Source organism: Cynara cardunculus (genome assembly GCF_001531365.2).
Source record: "Cynara cardunculus var. scolymus isolate 2C chromosome LG 13, CcrdV1, whole genome shotgun sequence".
Classification (NCBI taxonomy): domain Eukaryota; kingdom Viridiplantae; phylum Streptophyta; class Magnoliopsida; order Asterales; family Asteraceae; genus Cynara; species Cynara cardunculus.
In genome coordinates, this window is record NC_037540.1 from 5,161,651 (window position 1) to 5,183,405 (window position 21,755).

Genomic DNA, 21,755 nt, shown 5'->3' on the forward strand with positions numbered 1-21,755 from the left:
AAATAAATAAATAAGAAAAATAAAGGTAAATATGATAGAAAACTTTTTATTGAATAACTCTTTGGTTCTTATTTCATGACTTCTTCTTTGATATATATATATATATATATATATATATATATATATTGATGATTACATTAAGGTCCTGTTTGTTTTTCTAATTTTACCTTTTAATGGCCACTTATCACTTATTCCTTCAAATGTTTTTAAATTCAGACTGTTTATTTTTTCTTATATTTAGACCCTTTAACACTTAAAATTATCTGGAAAAAGTAGTGGTAGCCTCACTCCTTAATTCCTCTTATTCTCGTTCACCCACATCCAAATTCATACGCCTCCAGTTTTCTCAAGACATCTCCATCCTCTAAATAGATCTCGACCTAAATCAAGATTAGAACCAGTCGATCTCTGAATCGATCTCGACCCAAATCAAGATGAAAACCAGTCGATCTCTGAATCGGTCTCGACCCAAATCACAATGAAAACCAATCGACCTCCAGGTATATCGATTTCCCCTCCAGTTTTTGTTTTGATTTCATGGATCTCCTCTCTAGTTTCCATGTTGATTTCGTCCCTGTGGTTCGACCATTCCGTGTTGATTTCGTCACTGTAAGTGTTTATATTGATTCGGATTTCAAACGTAAAAACAAACAGTCTAATTGATTCATATTTCAAATTTCAGCACCACCTCTTAAAAGTCAGAAGTGAAATCAGACTTCAGACTTCAACACCACCTCTTAAAAATCAGAAGTAAAATCAGACTTCAACACTTCTTAAAAAACAAACGTACCTAAGCGTCCTTATCGTTTGCATTTTGTTGTGTTATAAATCTTTATCCATAATAGAGTTAACTCTTAAACCAGGCACATATTTTATTAATTTACCTTTTTTATATTTTCATATTAAAAAATAATAATAATATTGAATATTTTATTGAATAAACTATGATTTTCATCAAGAATTCTTATGATTTATTGTTTATAACGAATTTTTTCTATGGTCTTTAAAAACTGTTTTTTGATCCTTATGTCCATTTTATTTACTTTTTCGTCCCTAAGACCAACCACGTTAAAAAAACATATATGTTAAATTAGGGATAATTCAGTCTTTTTACCTTTCTATATTTTATCTCTAATAATTTCAAATATAAAACAATAAAAGGAAATACAGAATATGTTAATATAAAAACCCTAATACCCAAACCAGACAGCCTCCCCCTTCCGGTAGCCTCCTCCTCCCCTTCTCCCCTCTACTCGCACACCCACACCCCCCTGCAACTTCTTCTTTAACCCATGATACGCGCACACATACAAAGACACCTATACATACATCAGACCAATGGTGGAGGATTGGAATCATTAATCAAAATTACTGGGGAAAAGAGGGTCATCATCCCCAACATCAAACACCGTCAAACCGTGTGATGGGTTTGTGGCAAACTGAACCAACTACGTATCAGACGGAGGGAGGAGGGAGAAAATGAAGAAGGGGAGGAGTTCAGTGGATCGATCACCGTTGCCGGAAACAAGGGGCAGACGATTGATGAAACTCTTTGTGTCGAAGGTACCCATGATACACGACGACTTTTGGCGTGATATAGGTTGCAGGTCAAGTCGTCCTTACACCACTAAGCCCCATCTCATGTATTATCATATGTAATAAGAGTGTTCTTGATATGATTATATAATTTTATCACATATGATATTAAATCATAGACGTGGACGATCTTTTGCGTGACCTAAGTTGAAGGGCACATTGTCCGCACACCACCAGGGTCCCTCATGTGTATTATAAGTTACCCGTCATAAAATATCTTTTTAAGGCTTGATCATTTTTTTTCACAGTAAATAAACAAAATTTTAGTTGAACCTTAAATAATACAAGTTGGCAAGTATATTTTCTGAAGTTGATGTGGAGAATATGAGATTGTGTGGATGTGGTCCAATATTTATAAATTAATTTATATAACAAAAAAACATACACACACATATATATATATATATATATATATATATATAGTGTTTGATATCTATAATTATTTATATTATATTATAAAATATTTGACAAAAACTTTAAAAAAATATTTTTTATGCATAAAGTATAGTTTATTGATGTGTAAAAAACGAAAACTTTGAAATAGTTAATTTAATATTAATATCTATATAATTTTTCAAAATTTTAAGATGTCTTCAAGTTTATATTTTATTCAATTAAAACCACATATCAATAAAAATAAAGAATAAAACAAAAAATAAAAATATATCTTATTAAATTACACGAATATCCTTCTAATTTTAGTAGTTGGCATATTGTGATATGTTTGATGCGTGATGGATGGAAGCATCGGTTTGATGAGTGGTTGGTTTTCATTTGACAATGTGTTGTTAACATGTGATTGTGATGGCCAACCCAAATTATTGCTCCATGGCATATCCAAAAGGATCATCCTACTCACCTTCACTTGTTAGGGGGACCCAAATTATACGATTTTTTATAAATTAATTATTCTATTTTTTATAATGTAAAATAAATATTAATTAAGGGTCGTTTATCAAATTTTTTGGTTAAATGCTGATTCGGATAAAAGGTCTGATTGTGGTAAGCTTCATTTTTTTTTTCTGACCCCAGTAAGAGGATGGTCAGAGGTAATAAGGCTGATTGATGATTTTCATTTTAAGTAAATACTTTTACCTCTTATGCGGATAAGTGTCTCTTAAATCTTACTAATTTTCTAGAAATAGCAAACAAATCAATAACTGACGGTTTATCAATACTAAACACACGACCTATCGAACAAAATGGTCTATCGTATTCTAAGAAACTCAACAAGAAAATTCGACAATAAAAAATAAAACAGTCAGACAACAAAATATAACAACGGTTTATCGAATTTTCAAATACAACAAATGATTGGAGGCATTAGCATTTAAGTTAATGTTGGGAGAATAATAGAAATTTGGAGGTAAAAATATGACTATTTTGTTGAAATCTTTATGTTTTCATAGACTTTTGTATAACTTTAAAAATGCATGATCTATTTAATGGCGTATAATTAAAGAACCCTCCCACTACCCAATTGGACAAAATGGACATTTGGATGTGTCGGAATACGTCTTCAATTGTTTTATATGGTCTAAAATATGAAGTGTGGGAAAAGAAAGATTTTGTTCTCTTCTACGAATAATTTTTTTCCGTAAAATCTCAAACCGATATTCTAAATCAATTTTATACGTCGTCTTTTGGACAACAATCCTTTTATGCTTGTATTATTTTCCTTTATTTTTCGTTTTTTAACCGATCATAGTTACTTGGTCTGTTTTACTGTATTATATCTGTTTAACGTATAATTTAAGAAATTTGTAAAAAAACTGTTAATATAGTTATTTCAATTTTTGGTAAAAGAACTATTTAATTGGTATTGTAAATAGAGTGAATTACATATTTGGTCCCTCGTGAATACTTTCTTTTTGGTTTTCGTCCCTCGAAATTATAAAGTACATTGGTGATCTAAAAAACGTGTTTTGGACCCAAATTGGTCCCTCCAACTTAACGCATTAGTTGGAGTCATTTAAGTTGGTCATGTGCCCCACACAAGGGTAATTTGGTCTTTTTACCCCCCTTTCTTCTTTCTCGATAACATTCATCATCGGCCATCACAGACCACCGTTTACCATCCATTAAACATTCAAGCCCAAAACATAAATCAGATTCAAACCCAGAAAAAAAATCACAAATTCATACAAAAACATTAAACTCTAAATCAGATTCAAACCAAAAACATATTAGATTCATACAAAAATATCATAAGAAACATCATATTCATTCATGAAATTCTTGATACATACAAAATCAAAACCCTAAATTGGTCCGAGCCAATATTTGGATGTTAAATAAAGACATGTACTGGGTTAGATCCTTGGCTCCAACTAGTCTCAACCGCTCAGTGACTCAAAAAACATCCCCTCACATTCATATAATTGGAGGCTGGTTCTGTATGGGTCCGGTTAGTATCGTAGGTAATTTGTTTGGGTTTAAAATGAGTAACCATTTCACAGATGAACCAAAATAGAGAGAATGGATCACCTTTGTTAGGTTTCTGATCCATTAAACTCCATGTTATTTAAATTCTGTATGTAAACTTTGATGGTATATATATATATGGAAAGAATACTACACCTATACAATTAATTGATTGTATATATATAATCTCACACACTGGAGTTTGATGTGGTTGCTCCGCTACCAGTGCTATGCCATTTCGCCGTCACCGACACCGGCGACGCCGTGATCAGCCCTTTTAACAGCCCCACGTCTTCAACTTCCGGTGAAGCTGGTGGCTTAATTATGCCGCTTTTTAACTCTCCCATATTCTCAATTTCATCCCCTTGAATTCCCTTTAAAACCTCCAACACTTCACTCATCGTGGGCCTCGACTCCGAATCGAATTGTAAACACCGAAACGCCAATTCCGCCACCAATTTCGTCATCCTCTCGGTGTCGGAATCGGATAGTAGAAAAGGGTCGATCAGCTCATCGAGAGCGCATTTTTGGATCCGGTTTATAGCCATGTTTGCAAGGCTAATCTCCTCACGAGACCTACTTATGTCGATTGCCGGCATTGATGATATCAACTCGATTAAAACCACTCCGAAACTATATACATCGCTCTTATCGGTTAACTGGTAACGCTGGTGATATTCGGGGTCTACGTAACCCGGTGTTCCTTGAGGTGCGGTCGAGACATGAGTGACATCATTTGGTAAGAGCCTCGAGAGCCCGAAATCCGCCACCTTAACACAGAAATTGTGATCGAGGAGAATGTTATTCGTCTTCACATCTCGGTGGATGATATTGGAAGCATGTAGGTAGATGAGTGCGCTAGCGGTTTCTACCGCGATTTTCATGCGGATCGGCCACGTCAGCGGGGTCGTTTTTACTAGTTCGCCGTGGAGGTGATCGGCGACCGTGCCATTGGAAATGTACTCATAGACCAGGAGGAGTTCACGGCTCCGGCGGGAAGTGCAACCATAGAGCGAAACGAGGTGCTTATGGCGTAATCCAGTCAGGATGTCGACTTCATTCATGAACTGTTGGACTCGCTTGTAATTGTGCTCGTAAAGTCGCTTCACTGCAACTTCTCGGCCATCTCGGAGTTTACCTTGTAAAAACAACAACATTAATCAATTCTACGTACATTCGGAAAGTACTATGTTTGAATCTTATAAGGAGCTAATATACAAATCTACTTTTGTGTTCATGTGGGACGAGTCGTTACAAATCTTACCATAATAAACGGTTCCGAAACCTCCATCGCCCAGTTCCTGAGACGCGTCGAAGTTCTGGGTGGCATCTTGAAGTTCGGTATAGGAGAAAACCGGGACACCGAAGACGCTAGCATCTTCAAGGTCTCGGGATTTATCTTTGGACGAGAAATACGCAAAAGCTTTGCGCTTGTAGCCTCGACAGAACATGAAAACGACGGCAATGACCGCAAGAGCAAACACAGATCCAGACACAGCTAGAGTTCACAAGAAAAAAATATTAGACTTGTAATACACACTACTACAGCAAAATCGACTGCTAAAAATGTCTAAATATCCTTACAAACTGCTTTAAAAACAATTGTTTTATAACAGATTGTATTTATAGAAAAGCTAATAAGACACTTTATTTCAAAATAAATTGTACTTGTTGGTTATCCAAATACGATCTATCATTCTATTGTAACACTTTTACATAGAAGGAACGAATTGTTTGATCCTACGTTAAAATTGACCAATTTTTTTGTACGTAACGAAAATGAAGGAGATGGATCAATTTCACGAGAAAAGATACCTGCGATGATTACCGGTTTATGGTCTGTTTGATCTGCAAAAGACACGACGAAGGGTTAGTTAGTCGCAAACAGACACGTTAACGTTTGGATATCACTCTCCATAAACTTCTGATATGAGAATACATATTTATGCAAATACATTTGGTCTTATCCTGCGATTCATCTTGTTTCTTGTGGCCCTTACTACAATTACGCAAACGAATCGAAACCCAGAACTCAGAAGATAACAGATCGCCAAATTCGGAAAAGGTTTGATTGTAGCGAAACCGTAGAATGACACAGTTCGGTGGGGAATCCATGCGGTAACGTCTATGAAAAGAATTTGATGGCCATTTGAACGAAGTGATGTTCAGTTGGTCGAGAAGTTCTAAAAAGACTGAAGTGGTATTGACAACTTGACATGATCTTCGATGTTCTAGATTTTGGTCGAACGTCCCGTTAAAACCCGACAATACGACATCGGAAAAACTTCTACTTTGCCGGATTGTGCAGTCTTTGAGATGTATTTGTGAGGCTTTTTGATGACTGCAGTCTAACTTGAAACGCCAGCATGGTGGATGTGTGGAATTAGGTGGAGATCGAAGGGGTGAAGTGGAGGTGGGGTTAGAGAGATGAAAGAAAACCAGACAGAAAACAAGAAACATGTTGATGAAGATGAAGGTGAAGGTGCTTTTCATGCTTCATTCATATAATATAATCTGTGTTTTATGATGATCAAACACGGCAGTTGACTGCAAGTCTTTCAAGCTTCGCATTAAATTTAATTAATTTTTTTTTTAATTTTTTTCCTATTGACCATCAAAGACTAGAAAACAAAGGTTCCTTGTCCTAGCGGTATCGTAGTCTTTGACCTCCTAAGAAATTAGGGGTTCAAATCTCACTAAATATAAGGAAGGTATATGAGTTTATTTATAGTATTTGGTGTATATAAATATTATAAGAAGATATATATACCTAGGATAAACAATTTACCACAGTTTTTTACTTATTGGACAAGGGGTTAACTCGCAATTTACCACAGTTTTTTACTTATTTTCAACATCACTAATTTTCAACAAAATTTTGGTAAAAGGGCTAGAAAAATAGGAAATTTGATGCAAAAAGATCAAAGTCAAATTAAAAGACTTGAGCAAACTCAAGTAGCAAGTATATTACTCCAAAATGGACCAAAGAAAGCAGCCATTGCCATTTTTTTTCAAACTCTTCACATACTGTGCTCAAAATATACTATTTATACCCATTGCATTTTTGATAATTTATCGTATTATAATATTCAAACAAGATGTACGACCCAAATATGTTTAAGTTATCATGAGAAAGTTTCAACCACTTATATACAAACTTATGCTATATTCAAGAAACATAATCTAGAAATCCCGCATGCACGGTTCGGTTTAGAAGAATGATGTGATGTTATACGAAAGTCAAGCCGACTAAAGCAACTAATATTGACACGAGCCTACTTTTAAATGCAAAAATAGATTGGTTAAGACAAATCTTAGTAGTTGAATATAACCCTATTTAAGAGGTTTCATATTCGATAAAATGTCGTCCCGCTTTTGTGATACGACTTTCGGAACTATTCTTTTTAAGAATTATGATAGAAGGGCCCATTTAATTTATGATGCTAAATGCTAACCATAATATCAAATATCAATGGTTGCACCATTCTTTTTTATAATTAAACTTTTTGAGTTTAATGTTTTGGATTAGATACACGTTCGATAAAATAAGTTGAAATAGATACCACACGTTCAAATACACACATATATAGATATAATCATTTGAAAATCCATAAAAGAAATTTTGAAAATTAATGCATCATGTGTTATTTCATAGGATATATTTTCATTTAATGCTAGAATTTAGAGTTTTTGATTAATATATATTTGTTTAATAACGTGTATTCGTGAACCCTTTTTACATGTTTGAAACAAAAAGTTTTACATCATGAACCAAATACGTATAAAACAAACACTTTAATAAATATCTTAAATTCTAGCTATAGATGAGAAATAATCATATAATACAATAACATAAGCTAAAAGTTCTTACGATTATTATACTATATAGGGTCTCTTTTGATTAAGCACCACAGTTAGGAACCTAAAATTGGTTTGGAATCAGAAGACCGTAAAAAAATAGAGGTGTAAACGGGTCACGCTTTTAACGAGCTACTCGAGCTCGAGCTTAATAATCGTCAAGCTCGAGTCAAGCTTTTAACAAGCTACTCGAACTTAAAATAAAGCTCTTTTAACTTAACGAGTTGAGCTCCATTAAACCAATGTTCGACCCGACTCGTTCGAAAGCTCGATTAAACTTTACGAGTCGAGTCGAACCGAGCTGAGCCACTTGAAGCAAACATATTTATATGTTTACAATTTATATAATCAAAAAATATAAAAATATCGAGTTTGAGTAAATAAACAAGTTAATCGATCTCGAATTCGAGGTGATAAACAAGCGTCGAGCTCGACCTCAATCATTAAGAAACTATTCAAGCTTGAGCCCAAGCTCGACTTTTGAAGAAGTTAATCGAGATCGAGCCTCGTATTATTTTTTCGAGACGAGCTCGAATAACCTGCTGACCAACTCGACTCGACTCATTTACACCATAGACAAAAACGAGACATGTAATATATTCATCGAGAATATAGATGCATTATCATTATGTTGAATTTATGATTTCCTGATAAATAATACGTCTGTTCATGTAAATCTCAAAAAGGAACACGTGACATGACTTGAGTGGCTAGGTTTCTAATCTATTTCAGGTTACTAAAATATCCTCCCCCTCTCTATAGACGTAGATATTCTAAAAGTGGAAAGTAATAAGAAATATACCAGTAGAAGACAGAAATTACAAGTGGTTGATGCATTAATCATATGTGAATAGACCAAAGAGGAAAGTTCTTACCAGATCTGCAACGCACCTTATGGGGTCTGTCGGGGCAAAAACAACGAAATTGGAACGACGGCGAATCCCACCCACACCTCCCACCACTGCCCCGACAGATACCACAGTCCGCCGCACGCCACCTCATCACGAACCCCCTTTCCAGCACCTCTGCATAATTCGTAGCGTCAATCCTCCCTTCTTTGCCAGTCAATTCCACCGGCGTCATCACAATCCCACTACCGTTGCCGCAAGTCTCCGTTGCGGTTCTCAAATTCGTATCGTTCGCTAGCATGACCAGCTCCACACTTGTCTGACATGACTGGATCCTATACCTCTCTAGACTCGCACTCGCGTTATTCAAGCAATTCGAAATGAATACGAGTTTCGTAGTCRTATCGTTGTCAATCAAAAACCGGTTAGGGTCAAGCGTTAAGTTCCTGATATYCGAGGGGCAAGATACAGTCTGATTCCACGAAATCGCGGTGGTCTGAAGTCGGAGATAACTTCTTTCATAATCAATTTCTTCCACCCTGAATTCGCTTTCTGAGATCTTAAGAATTGGGAAACCAAGCTTGCAATGGAGTTCTAATCCAGGGTAGGCACAAGTGKAATTTTGTAAACCGTTGATGAAAAATGGATAAGTAATGTTCGGCCCATTTGCACTGCAGCTATGGGGGACACAAGCTTCATAATGTGGATYYAAACATAGAGATTGCTTGAAAAAGACGAAAAAGGTGAAGAAAAAGGGGTTTATGGAGGTGAGCCATTTCATAATTTTGAAGAGAGGTGGTGGAGATGTGTGTTTGTCTGAAAGTGGGATGGGGGGAGGAATGGTGGATGAGGAGGATGATGATGATGATGATGATGATGAGGAGGATGGAGGGTTACCGGTGGTGTGTTTTGATTTGACTTGAGAACAATAATAGAGATTTTGTTGAATGTGACAAAAGAAAGCATTGGCAAGTGTTTGGGGAAGTTGAATATTTTAAAGCAGATGTGGGGTTGAAATAGTAAAATATCATATAACAAAAAGAATTTTTCATTTTTTTATTATGACGAAAACTAATACATCGGCTAAAAGCTTATAAAGTTATAATTGATTAGAGGATAAATTACTAAAAAGGTAATCTATTTTAATTTGAAATTTATTTTATGTAACGTATTTTAAAATTTTGATATTTAAGATGTAAAATCTTAAACATTTAAGTATTTGGATAATTGGGCATTAACTAGTTACTATATTGATGTGACGAGTGATGAGATGAAATTTGGTTGAATAACAAATAATATTTAGTTGAATATCACATCATTCGCCACATCAGCATGGTAACCAGTTAGGTTTCAACCGGTTACCCGTGTATTTAAATGTTTAAAACTTTACATCTTAGATACCAAAATAAAAGTTTGTAAAGTACGTTATCTCAAATAGGAATCAAGTTAAAATACGTTCATTTTTTTATGTAATTTGCCCTTGGACTATTTTTCTAATTAAGTTCACATTTCAGTCAATTTTGAACAAAATTTTCATTTTGTTTAGAGTTTATATATATATATATATATATATATATATATATATATATAGAGAGAGAGAGAGAGAGAGAGAGAGAGAGACTTGGGATCATGCGAGACCAAAGGTTTTTCGTGAGACCCATAAGACCAATTCTCAACTCTTGGATTAAATCTACAATCTGAACATTCATAATCACAAAATTGCCACGAGAGTTTTCAATAATCACAAAATTGCCACCGTGCAACTTTAGATCATTAGATCATTAGTTTATAAAGTTGATCAATGAACATAAATTGATCTTACGGATCTAATAAAAAACCATTGGTCTCACGTGAACCCAACCATATATATATGTATATATATATATATATAATTTATTTTCATATTATTAATTTTCTTATGCAAATGAGGATCCTTGAACTAATTGTTTTGGCAAATGTGTATCCTTACGCAAATCTGAGTAGAGATTGTTTTTTAATCTGAACATCGAATTTAAGTCCGGCTAAAATGAAAATTCGATTTAAAAAGTGACTAAAAAGTACATTTAGTTGAAGAGAATGACTATTTTGGTTAATTTTACTTACAATTATGGTTCGAGGAATATATTGTATAATGTAACAACATTTTATTATAATTTTAATAATATAAATGTTCAAAATATTAATCAATGGGAATCAGATTTTTAAGAAGCATATCATGTCGGACATCATGGCGCGATATAACATAATACGTGTATTTTGTTGTTACGATAAGGCCCGTAATGTTATTGTAAAGTGTGGGTTCACGTCATGACTTATTGAAGTGCGCTATGGTGCAATATCACGCGCGTCTTTTTAATAAGATGTGATTTTTTGTCTTTTAATAATTTTGTTTATCTTTTCTACTTTTAATTTTATAATTTTACACTTTTTATAGGTTTACGTAATTAAATCAAAACAAGTTTATAAATTTACATACGAACTTACGATTGAAACGAAGTTGTAAAGTTATTCTTATAAACACTATTTTGAATATTTAATAAAAGACTATTTATATGATAATGATATATATTTTTCTTCTTCTAATATAAATATATTTTTTAATTTATTATAAAAACACATGTATTTATAATTCTTTATATGACATACAAATTTACTGTCTGATGTCATGCATTGAAAAATTATCACATACAAGTCTCCAGCAGATCCAAGATTTTTGTTGGATGGCTGCACCTTTAAGGATATGTTTCTAGTTGAATTTCACTGTTTCAAGCGATTTTTAAGTTTTTTCCGTTTATTTCAAGAGAATTTTTCAATCTTTTAGTTGATGTTTCTTGTATTTTAAATGTATTGGAGCACCCCTTGAATTTTAGTAGGTGCACCTTTCATACCCCTAAAAAATTTATTTGTGAAAATCGGTTGAACGGGACACGAGATCCGTCCGGACCTTCATAAGTCCTCTCCCGAGTCTAAACATAAAGGTAACAATTTTTTTTGACAACTATTGGACAGAATGTACGCTTTAGAGTGATTAAACGAAGATTTCAACACTCCATGAGTACGGTTTAATAGATCCTTTCATGAAGTTTATGAGCAATTATGAAACTTGTAAAAGCCGTCATAACGTCGACAACCTTTGATACAACCTTTACTTCGATGACCTTTTCATGAAGTTAAAACTTGTATTAAATTAAAAGGCTAAACATATTAAGACGTTGAACTTAAACAACAAGCAAACCATCTTCAAAACATCAAAAACGTTTTCCCCCAACTTAAAACCGCAAGAAAAACAGATATCAAAAAACAAAACAATAACAAACAAACAATACCGAACAACGTTGTTAGCCGTTTGCATTATTAAACGTAATAACTGAAAGTTTAATTGAAATCTAATATAAATTAAAATTCAATTTAAAAATCGTTTATTTGAAAACTTGATATGTGCGAAGAACGTACTAATAAAAATAAAACGTGAATCAATTTTAACACATTAATGCATGAAATATAAAAAGTCAAATGAGTTGACCAAGTGGAATTATCAAATGTAAGAAGCGTTGACTAATGATGGAGGAGGCTCATATGTCGATTGTTTATTTCATGGAACACGGTCTTGACCCATTAAATGTATTTTATTTACCTTTATTAAAATATTGACTTCATTATAGAAGTTTGTTCAACTATATTCTAAATATTTCAAATAAAATAAATTGTTTGATTTTATTTATATATATATATTATATTATAAATTATTTGACAAAAATTTTTAAAAATTATTTTTTATGTATGAAATACTGTATATTGATGCATATTATTTAAAATTCAATATTACAAGTAAATTATGCATAAATACAACTTATTAAAGCTTTATGTTTGAATTTGTGTAACTAATTGCCGATAAACATAATCAAATAGAGGATAAACATATAATTTTAAAATATAAAAAATCTAAAATATAATTAGGATAACTATTGAGTTATAACAAAATAATTAATTATTATCTTTATAAAAAGATTATATTATTAAACCAAAAATAAAAATAATAAATTAAAAAAATACACAAAAAATGATAAATTTTAAATAGTTAGTTTGGTACTAATATCAATTTTTTTTCCAGTTTTTTATGATGTATCTTTGTATTTATATTTTATTTAAAAATAGAAACATTATCGTTATAACAAACCATATAAAACTGTATTATAACATCGACTGTGACAAAAAAACGAAACATTAAAATCGAGATATATCTCGCTGCATTGTGCGAGTACCCTTCTAGTATACTATAATGTGTCCATTTTTCAAGAAACTCAAAATTTTATTCCAGGTTAAATCGAGAGGAATGAAAATTTATTCTCATTTTCATTCATTTGTCTGAACACAACATCCCCTTAGACATTTTCTTTTTTATATTTTCATTACTGATTTGACCTTAAAATGGTTTGTTTAACAACACACGTATTTTATGTGATTAAAATATATTTCTACTTTTGTATATTTTCATAATAATATCAAAATTTTAATAAAATAAAAGATCGATCGTTTTGAGTTGTGATATGGTTCCAATGTCAAGTCTTGAGTTTTAGACGTTATAAATAAGTTATAAATAGTTTTTTAAGATGTGGCTTAAAATGACAAGTTTATAATACAACGTGAAAAATAAAATAAAAAGTCAAATAATACGTTAAAAGAATTTAGGATGGTGCGGGCCATGCCTGAACACAAGCATCTACAATTACAAAGGTGAACGTGGAATCGAAAGAAACACGGCAAACCATGATATTTACTTCAAAATGGATTTCAATTTAAAGCTTTTATCTTCGTTTTGGTCTGGTTTTCATCATTACGATTAGAGTCGACCACTTTCTCCATATATGAGTTATTGAAATTTACCAAAAAACCTAAGAATATATATATATATATATATATATATATATATATCTATACTATATTATAAAATATTTGACAAAAACTCTTAAAAACTATTTTTTATACATGAAGTATTGTTTATTGATGTATATTATTTAAAAATCAAAATTACAAGTAAATTGTGCATAAGTACAATTTATTAAAGCTTCATGTTTGAATTCATATAACTAGCTGCAGATAAACACAATCAAATAGAAGATAAACATCTCATTTCAAATATAAAAGATCTAAACTATAATTAGAATAATTATTAACTTCTAACAAAATATTTGATTATTATCTTTATAAAAAGTTATATTATTAAACCAAAAATAAAAAATGAATTAAATAAATAAATAAAAAAACGAGGATTTTTAAATAGTTAGTTTGGTACCAATGTCAATTTTTTTAATTGTTTATAATATCATCATATACATATATATATATATATATATTATTAAAAAATAAAAATATTATTGTTTTCTCAAAACCACGTAAAACACTATTATAACATCGACTAAGACAAAAAAAATTAAACATCAAAATCGAGATGTATCTCACTGCATTGTGCGAGTACCCTTCTAGTATATGTGTGTGTGTGTATATATATATATATATATATATAAGTTTAATGAGACATATAACATATTTGGTCAGTTATACATAATTGTTTGGTAATGACTTAATAATATAAAAACTGGTTTATTCAGTAAGTAGAAAACTAAAAAAATTCTCAACATGTCACTCACTCTAAATTAAAAAACCATACACCTTCCATCTATGAAAAAAATAAAACTCTCACAAACAAAAACCTTTCCGTATTGTACAGACAATTTTATTCATACACGACTTTATCAAAAACTAGCCAAACAATCTTAAAGTTAGTTTTATCTTAGTTGGTAAAAGGGCGTGATGATTTTCATCAAATACAAAACATGGCCTAGGTTCGATCTCAGCCCCAACACTCTAGCCCGCTAAGTGGGGCAAAAAATGCCCCTCACATGATGTCTTTGGAGGCGAGTTTCGTGTGAGACAAGTTAAAGTTATTTGTAATCAACTTTTTGTCCAAACAAAATCGATTTTGAATAAAGTCGATTTTGGTTTCATTTGGTTCAATTTAGTTTTGAAGTTTTTTATTGATCAAAATTGGTCTTTTGACGATCCATATAAACTCGTCAAACAATTCATATAAGCATTTATGAAACCAGTAAACACGTTAAGAAACGTAATTTTGTTTTTTAATGGAAATGCAATTAAGTATCATATTTGAACAAAATATTAATTGCATTATATCTATAAATGAAAATAATCTAAAAAAAAACTTTTACACTTTGCCTTTTTTGATACGTTGTTGTAAATTATTTATAGATCCCTTTGGTAGCGTTTGGTGCACATACTAGTTGAGACATAACGAGACTGGAAATGACAAGTCAAATCCATTGTTTATCATGTGTTTGATACGACTAAAACATGAGAAGACAAATATGTTAAATGAGTTTATATGAGAAATAAAAAACAGGTGGTTGTCCTGAGATTAGTCTGCTCGCATAGCGGATTGGATATCCAGGTTAATAAAAAAAATGTTAAAATGATTATATTGCATCTAAAATTCTTTAAAAAGTTATTATATAAAACTATATGTATGTGTGTGTGTATATATATATATATATATATATTAATTTGTATAAATAAAAATTATATATATATATATATAATACATAATAATATATCATATTATAATTTAAACTTTCATATATAACTATATTATATATATATTAATATATTATTTTAAAATTTATATGTATATATAATAAAATGTTATATTATAATTTACATATATAAATAATTTTATATTTTGTCATATTAGGAGGGTGTAATAGTAATTTTATGGTTTTTCCAATGTTGTTATACTTTGTCTCACATTGTTCTTGTCCAATGTCATGCTTAAAATAAGACTATTTTAAAGTACATTTCGGGTAATCTGCAAAGCGGTGACTCTGGGCTATTTGCAAAATAGGTGGTTGCCTTGAGATTAGTCGGCTTGCATAACGAGTTGGATATTCAGGTTAATAAAAAAAAAAAAAAGACTATTTTATGTCTGATCCTATCACATGTATTCTCCACATCAAAACCCCCTCAAAAGGAATTATAACTTCCCTAATAAGCTCTTTTAAGGATAAAGTACATTCCAATTTCATATAATTCCTCTTAAAACCCACAATTAACTCATTAAGATCGTGTTTAGTTCACATAATATGTCAAAATTGGAATATGTCATATGAATTGAAATGAAGTTTAATTATATTTGGCCATGCCTTTGGTATGCAAGAATTCAAATGGAATTTGTTAAAAGAATTTGAATCTATACGCTTGATTCGTTGAATATAATGGTGGTGACGGGGTGGAGGTTGTAGTGGTGTGATGGTAGCGATGTTGGTTGTGGTGGTAGTAGTGGCAGTTGCCGTAACGATGGTGGCAATAACGACAATGGTGGCAGTGGTGATGGCGACAATGGTGGTGGGGGTGAAGGCGAGCGGTGGCAGTGATAACGATAGTGGTGGCGACGATGTCAGTGGTGGTGACAATCATCATGGTGAGATGGAACAGAATGAAGTAAATATGAGAGCTTAATAGTTTTTCTTAAAAATGAGAGAAACAAACTGAAATTACATGCTTGAACACAACGAATTTACATTTCACCATATGTGGGATCCAAATTCCTTACCGCAACTCAAAGAATGAAGCAAACATATGAATGAAATTGACCATTCCAATTTCTTCAAATTCCAACAAACTAAACGCCACCTAATATGTTGGTTCCAAGGGTATATGCTTGCACAAACGAACGATAGTTCAAGTCTCACTGCCACAATATGGTAATTATAACTGATTTTGGATTGGGCTGCTCACAAATACTAAACTCTCGAGCCAACTATTTAGCACGTCGTGCATACCTGATTTTTTCCCCTTCCTATAATACTCTTGACACAGAACAATTTATAACAATCTCACTTTTTACCCCTAACAATTCATATAATACAAAATTTCTTTTTGGCAAGTAGCCATTTTGAATCCCCCTTTTGACCTTTGGATTTGAAATTGGTCCAAATTGTGGCTTGACAAAGATATGGCCCTTGTAGTTGTGCCTTCAAAAGTGGACCTTCCCACCCACTTTGAATTTGGGATCAATTATAGGGCCACGTTAATTAAATGACTTTTTTTTATGTTTCAAGTCAATAAATATTAATTGAAATTATGTTTTTATCTGATATCTTTTTTCAAAAACTTTTAACGGTATTAGTTCTAACATCAAATGATGATGTTGGTCTTTATCTAATGGTGTTTACATGATCTGGTTTTTGATGTCACAGATAAACCGTCATCGGATGGCTAATTTAATAGACATCTATTTGTTGGTAGAAACAAAATAAAATCCATTTCTATAAAAATTACATATTTTTATATGTTATTTTATTTATAGTGAATTATGGATGTGGTCCCTGTGGTATGTCAAAGATTATGGTTAACGCCCCTAAACTCGATTAATTATGGATTTGGTCCTTGTGGTTGTTATTTATTCATGGCTAGAGTTCTTATCACTAATGGACTCTGTTAACCCAGTTAACTTATAGATAAAAAGATTAAAGTACCCTTATTTTATCATTTTTCCTATTAAAGATATTAGATAAAGATAAATAAGTATAATTTAATATTTATTTGTTTGTTTATGTATTCATAAATAAAGAAACTAAGCATCCAACCGGTGATTAGCACACGTCACCGACCTCACTCCATTAAAGACATCCCCACCGACGATCTTCTTAATATAAAATGAAATTTTATATTAATGTACAAAAGGACAAAAAGAAATACATATAGACAATTTAGCCGTTGAGTTAACGGGACTAGTGGATGGGCCGTTTGGCTCAGAGACTCTAATCATAAAAAATGACAACCACAGGGACCAAATCCATTATTAATCGACTTTAGGGACATTATCCATAACTTTTGAAATACCATAGGGACCAAATCCATAATTCACTCTTACTACTTATTTAAAAACAAAATATATAATAGTAAGCTACGTGTGGTTTGGTGTTTATAACGATATTCTTCCCTGTGGTTTCGAAAACTACTTTTTTCATCCTTACAGTTTGCATTTCCTTAACCTTTTTGTCCCTCAAACTAACCATGTTATAAAAATCCGTTAAATGAGGAACATCTTGATTAATGAATATTGTTACCATATTTTCAGACGATAGGGACCAAATATGTAATTCACATTAACTAACGATTTTCTTTATTTTTTTTAATTACTTATATATATAAAGATCTGGAACGGAACCCCACAGCTCCAACTTTGGCCACCTCTCAACAGCTCCAACTCTCTATGCCTCCATCATCGGTAGGCCTAACCACTTGCCACCTCCATCACAGGCAGACCCAAGCACCCAATAAAAAAGTTCCATCTCCACAATCTTTTCGGCCATATTGTGTGTGCAATTGCCAGATCTGCTTCGTGTGTGTATGTGTTTTTGCTTCATCCTTGAGTTCGTCCCTGAGTTGGGGTTCATCTTCATACCTCTAACTCTGTTCATCTTCTCCAACCTAGATCCCTTTATCTATGGTCGTCTTCATACCTCCACCCTGTATCTTCTTCTACTTCAACCACCAGGCTACCTCGATCGTCTACAACCAAATCATGATTTTGCTTCGTGGAAGAAACCAAACATTGGGGTGGAACAAATCCATGTACAACTAACTAGTAACAATAGGATTTGATTTAAGAGTTAGGGTTTTTCATTGTTCTTGATTCAGTCAGGTTTTTGGATAATCTGGATTATTCTTGATTTTGAATTAGTATTTTTATTTTGAGTTATGATTCCTGTTCTTGATTTTCAGTTAGGGTTCAAGTGGAAGATATGAAGATTTAATGAAAAAATAAATAAAAAACATGTATTTATTACATATAATATAATAATACATATTGGTCCCTAGGTATGCCAAATTTTATGGATTTGGTTCTTTATCGTCATTTATTACAAAAAAGCACGATGTTCCTTACTTAACGAGATTTTTTTTAACTTTATTAGGATGGAAGATGAAAAATGAAAGGACACGCAAACCATAGAATGAAAAAAACAGTTTTCAAACGATATAGACAGAAATCGTTGTGAACACCAAACCACATGAACGAAAATGATAATTTACTCAATATATAAGAGTACCACCAACAACAATTTTACCCAATCAGATTGGGGATGGGACAAAAGGGATATTAAAAAAAATGAAAAATTCGTATTTTTCAGTTCCCTTAAAATGAAGATTAATGTTGACATAATTTTATCACACTAATTTTTCTCTTTATTTCAATACTCTTATTTATGTATACTAAATATGTAATTCATTATCTATTTTTATGACTTGTTTTTATTTATTTTCAATCGTATGATAAGTTTTTTTAGTTATGATCACGTTTTAAAATATAGTTCGATCTGTTTATTTATTTTTATATTTAAAATTAATTGATATTATTTTTATAAATTGAATTGGTTTATTATTAATTATTAAAAAAATAAGATTGGGTTGAAGTTAAAAATTATATAGATAAGATCAGATTGTAACGCAACTAAAAATAGTTAAAATGTATGATGATAAACATAAATAATAGAAAAAACGTTTACAAAAATCTAGATTGTTTATAACGCTGGTGGGCCCGTTTACTATAAGTGGTCAATATTTTGTGGCTGGATGGCCACGTGGTTCAATTAACTCCAAAGTTGGGCGTGGGGCATGGGCTGCTGAATATTGAAGTCGGTGTTAGACTTCACTCTCCAATCTCCATTATTTTCACCCATTTGATTACTTTCTTGACTTTTTATTTTCTTTTTTTATAATTATTATTCGTGTACAAAATTTTAATCCCATGTTTAAGACCATTTTAACAATAATAGTAATACTCGTGGACGGACCCAGCATGGTGTCATTGGTGACACGTGCCTTATTATTTTTCTATTGAAGGGTAAAAAAATAGGTCTGTGAAATGTATAACCGTATTAATTTGTTGTGTGTAACCGTATGTATCTTGAAACTACAATGAGAACATGTTTTCTTTGATAGAGTTGGTTTGCAAGGTTTTTCTTCCACCCTATATGCGAGTTCGAATTCTGTTAGTATCGTTTTCTTACACAAATGACACCACCATTTGAAATCTTTTCCGTATATTTATTTCTTATAGTCAAGTGGTGCCACCGTTTAAACTTTTTTTGGGGTCCGTCCCTAGTAATACTAATACTTATAAAAATAAGACAACTAAAATCCACAATTTTAAACATAGATGCATAATATAAAAATAATAATCAAATCTGAATCAAAAGTCGAACTAAAAGAAATTTGATTTACGAGACTGCAATTAAGACAATAGTTGATTTTTTTAAAGAAATATCACTTTGGCTCCAGATCATTAGTCAAATTAGTCTTAGTTTTCAAAATAATGAGCGGTTAAGATTAAGACTGTACATTTTTTGGTTGATCGAAGGAACCTAAAAGGGTTGGATGTTCATACTAAATTATGTACATCTCTGGATATAAGACTTAATAATAAACGTAAAATACTAGCATTATTTTTTGTGTGTTTTTTTAAATTTATATATGTTTTTTTTGTACTAATCAAATTAAATTGTAAGATCATCAAAGCAAAGATTTTAATATCGAACATAAAACTGTATGTAGATTAGGTGAAATATGTATTTATCTTCGATTTAAGAGTTTTCCAAAACTATTGTTATAATGATTTGTGAAAACCGATATCTTAAAGTAACTTATTATTTGATCGTTTAAATCGGTTTACAGGACTCTCATATAATATGTAAGAATTGAAATGGTCAATTATGGTAAATAAATTTCATTTGTCTGTGTTGGTTTGTGCATGGAATGTAATTGAATCCCATGTATTTCATTGTTTATACGGAATTTATCATTTTGTTGCATGTCATATAATTCAATTAATTTCTACCCATTTTTTTTTTAAACAGACAAAACCACTCTCCACAAAAAAAAAAAAAAAAAACAAAAACATAGCCTACTACTGTATGATGACTAACACCGACACCGTCCCTTCCACCATAGTTGCTGTCGTCGACGCCACTACCACCACTATCCCCCCTCCCTTGGCCGCCAATTAATGTTATCATTAATTTTATCATAGTATATACTAGGCAAAAGAACATATGAAAATGGAAGTTACACTGAGAAACATAAGAAGAGATGTTTACCCCTGATCATTTTTAATCTTATTCTCACTCATGAATTGTACATTAGAAGAGAATTGATTTGGTACATCTATGTGTACCTCCTTGATGTTGACATTCATCTAGATATTGATCCATAGATGAAGATCTCTTCTTATACTTTTCATCATCACATTCATTCTAATCGAAACCCAACCTTATGTATCATCTCCAATTTAATCAAGAAAGTATCCAAATGTCATAACCGGATGTTTTGTTCATTTATTTTTTATTACATACCAATTCCAAAACTAATTTGCAACGGAACCCCTCAAACTTCCTTATAATTACCAAATTTGGACCCTGAACTTTCCTTTCTCCTTTTCCTTTATTACTTAAATCTAAATCACTTTCATTTACCTCTTCTAATCATACAATTGTCAAAAACGTTATGGTAGAATTTACCATATCTCTAGAAATCTTGCAAAGACTATGTACGATTCCCACCCAATTGAATTTTCAATTACGAAAATATTAGTTGTACTGAATATCATTATTTATTTCAATCTCTATTACAGATATTTTATTGATTAGAATATCTATATGAATATTGTTGGACGTCATGAATCTCCATTGTAAGTCGATAATCTTCCACGAGGAAGGATTTGCTTAATTCGAATGTAAATGGTGGCATGCTGAGGCAAATTCAAAAGAAAAAAAATCAACAAATGACACCATTTGATTATAAAAAGTAAAAATATGAATGTTTTACACTTTTACTGAACAACCGATTATATTTTTCAGATTCAATTTTAACCATGAATCATAGCGATTCAATGGTGGGATCTGGTGATTTTGGAGGGGAAAACAAGAAAGGTTTAGGAGGAATCTGTATGGACTC

General features: G+C 31.8%; 1 protein-coding gene across 1 annotated transcript; it reads right to left on the bottom strand.

The window, feature by feature from the left end:
* Nucleotides 1–4,027: 4,027 nt before the first annotated feature.
* LOC112524340 (LEAF RUST 10 DISEASE-RESISTANCE LOCUS RECEPTOR-LIKE PROTEIN KINASE-like 1.2) lies at nucleotides 4,028–9,507 on the bottom strand. The gene is made up of 5 exons (XM_025134123.1): nucleotides 8,729–9,507; nucleotides 5,976–6,145; nucleotides 5,836–5,868; nucleotides 5,285–5,518; nucleotides 4,028–5,158 (listed from the first exon to the last, which is right to left on the bottom strand). The coding sequence occupies exons 1-5, from the start codon at nucleotides 9,505–9,507 to the stop codon at nucleotides 4,209–4,211; spliced, it is 2,166 nt and encodes a 721-aa protein (XP_024989891.1). The 3' UTR covers nucleotides 4,028–4,208.
* Nucleotides 9,508–21,755: the final 12,248 nt, after the last annotated feature.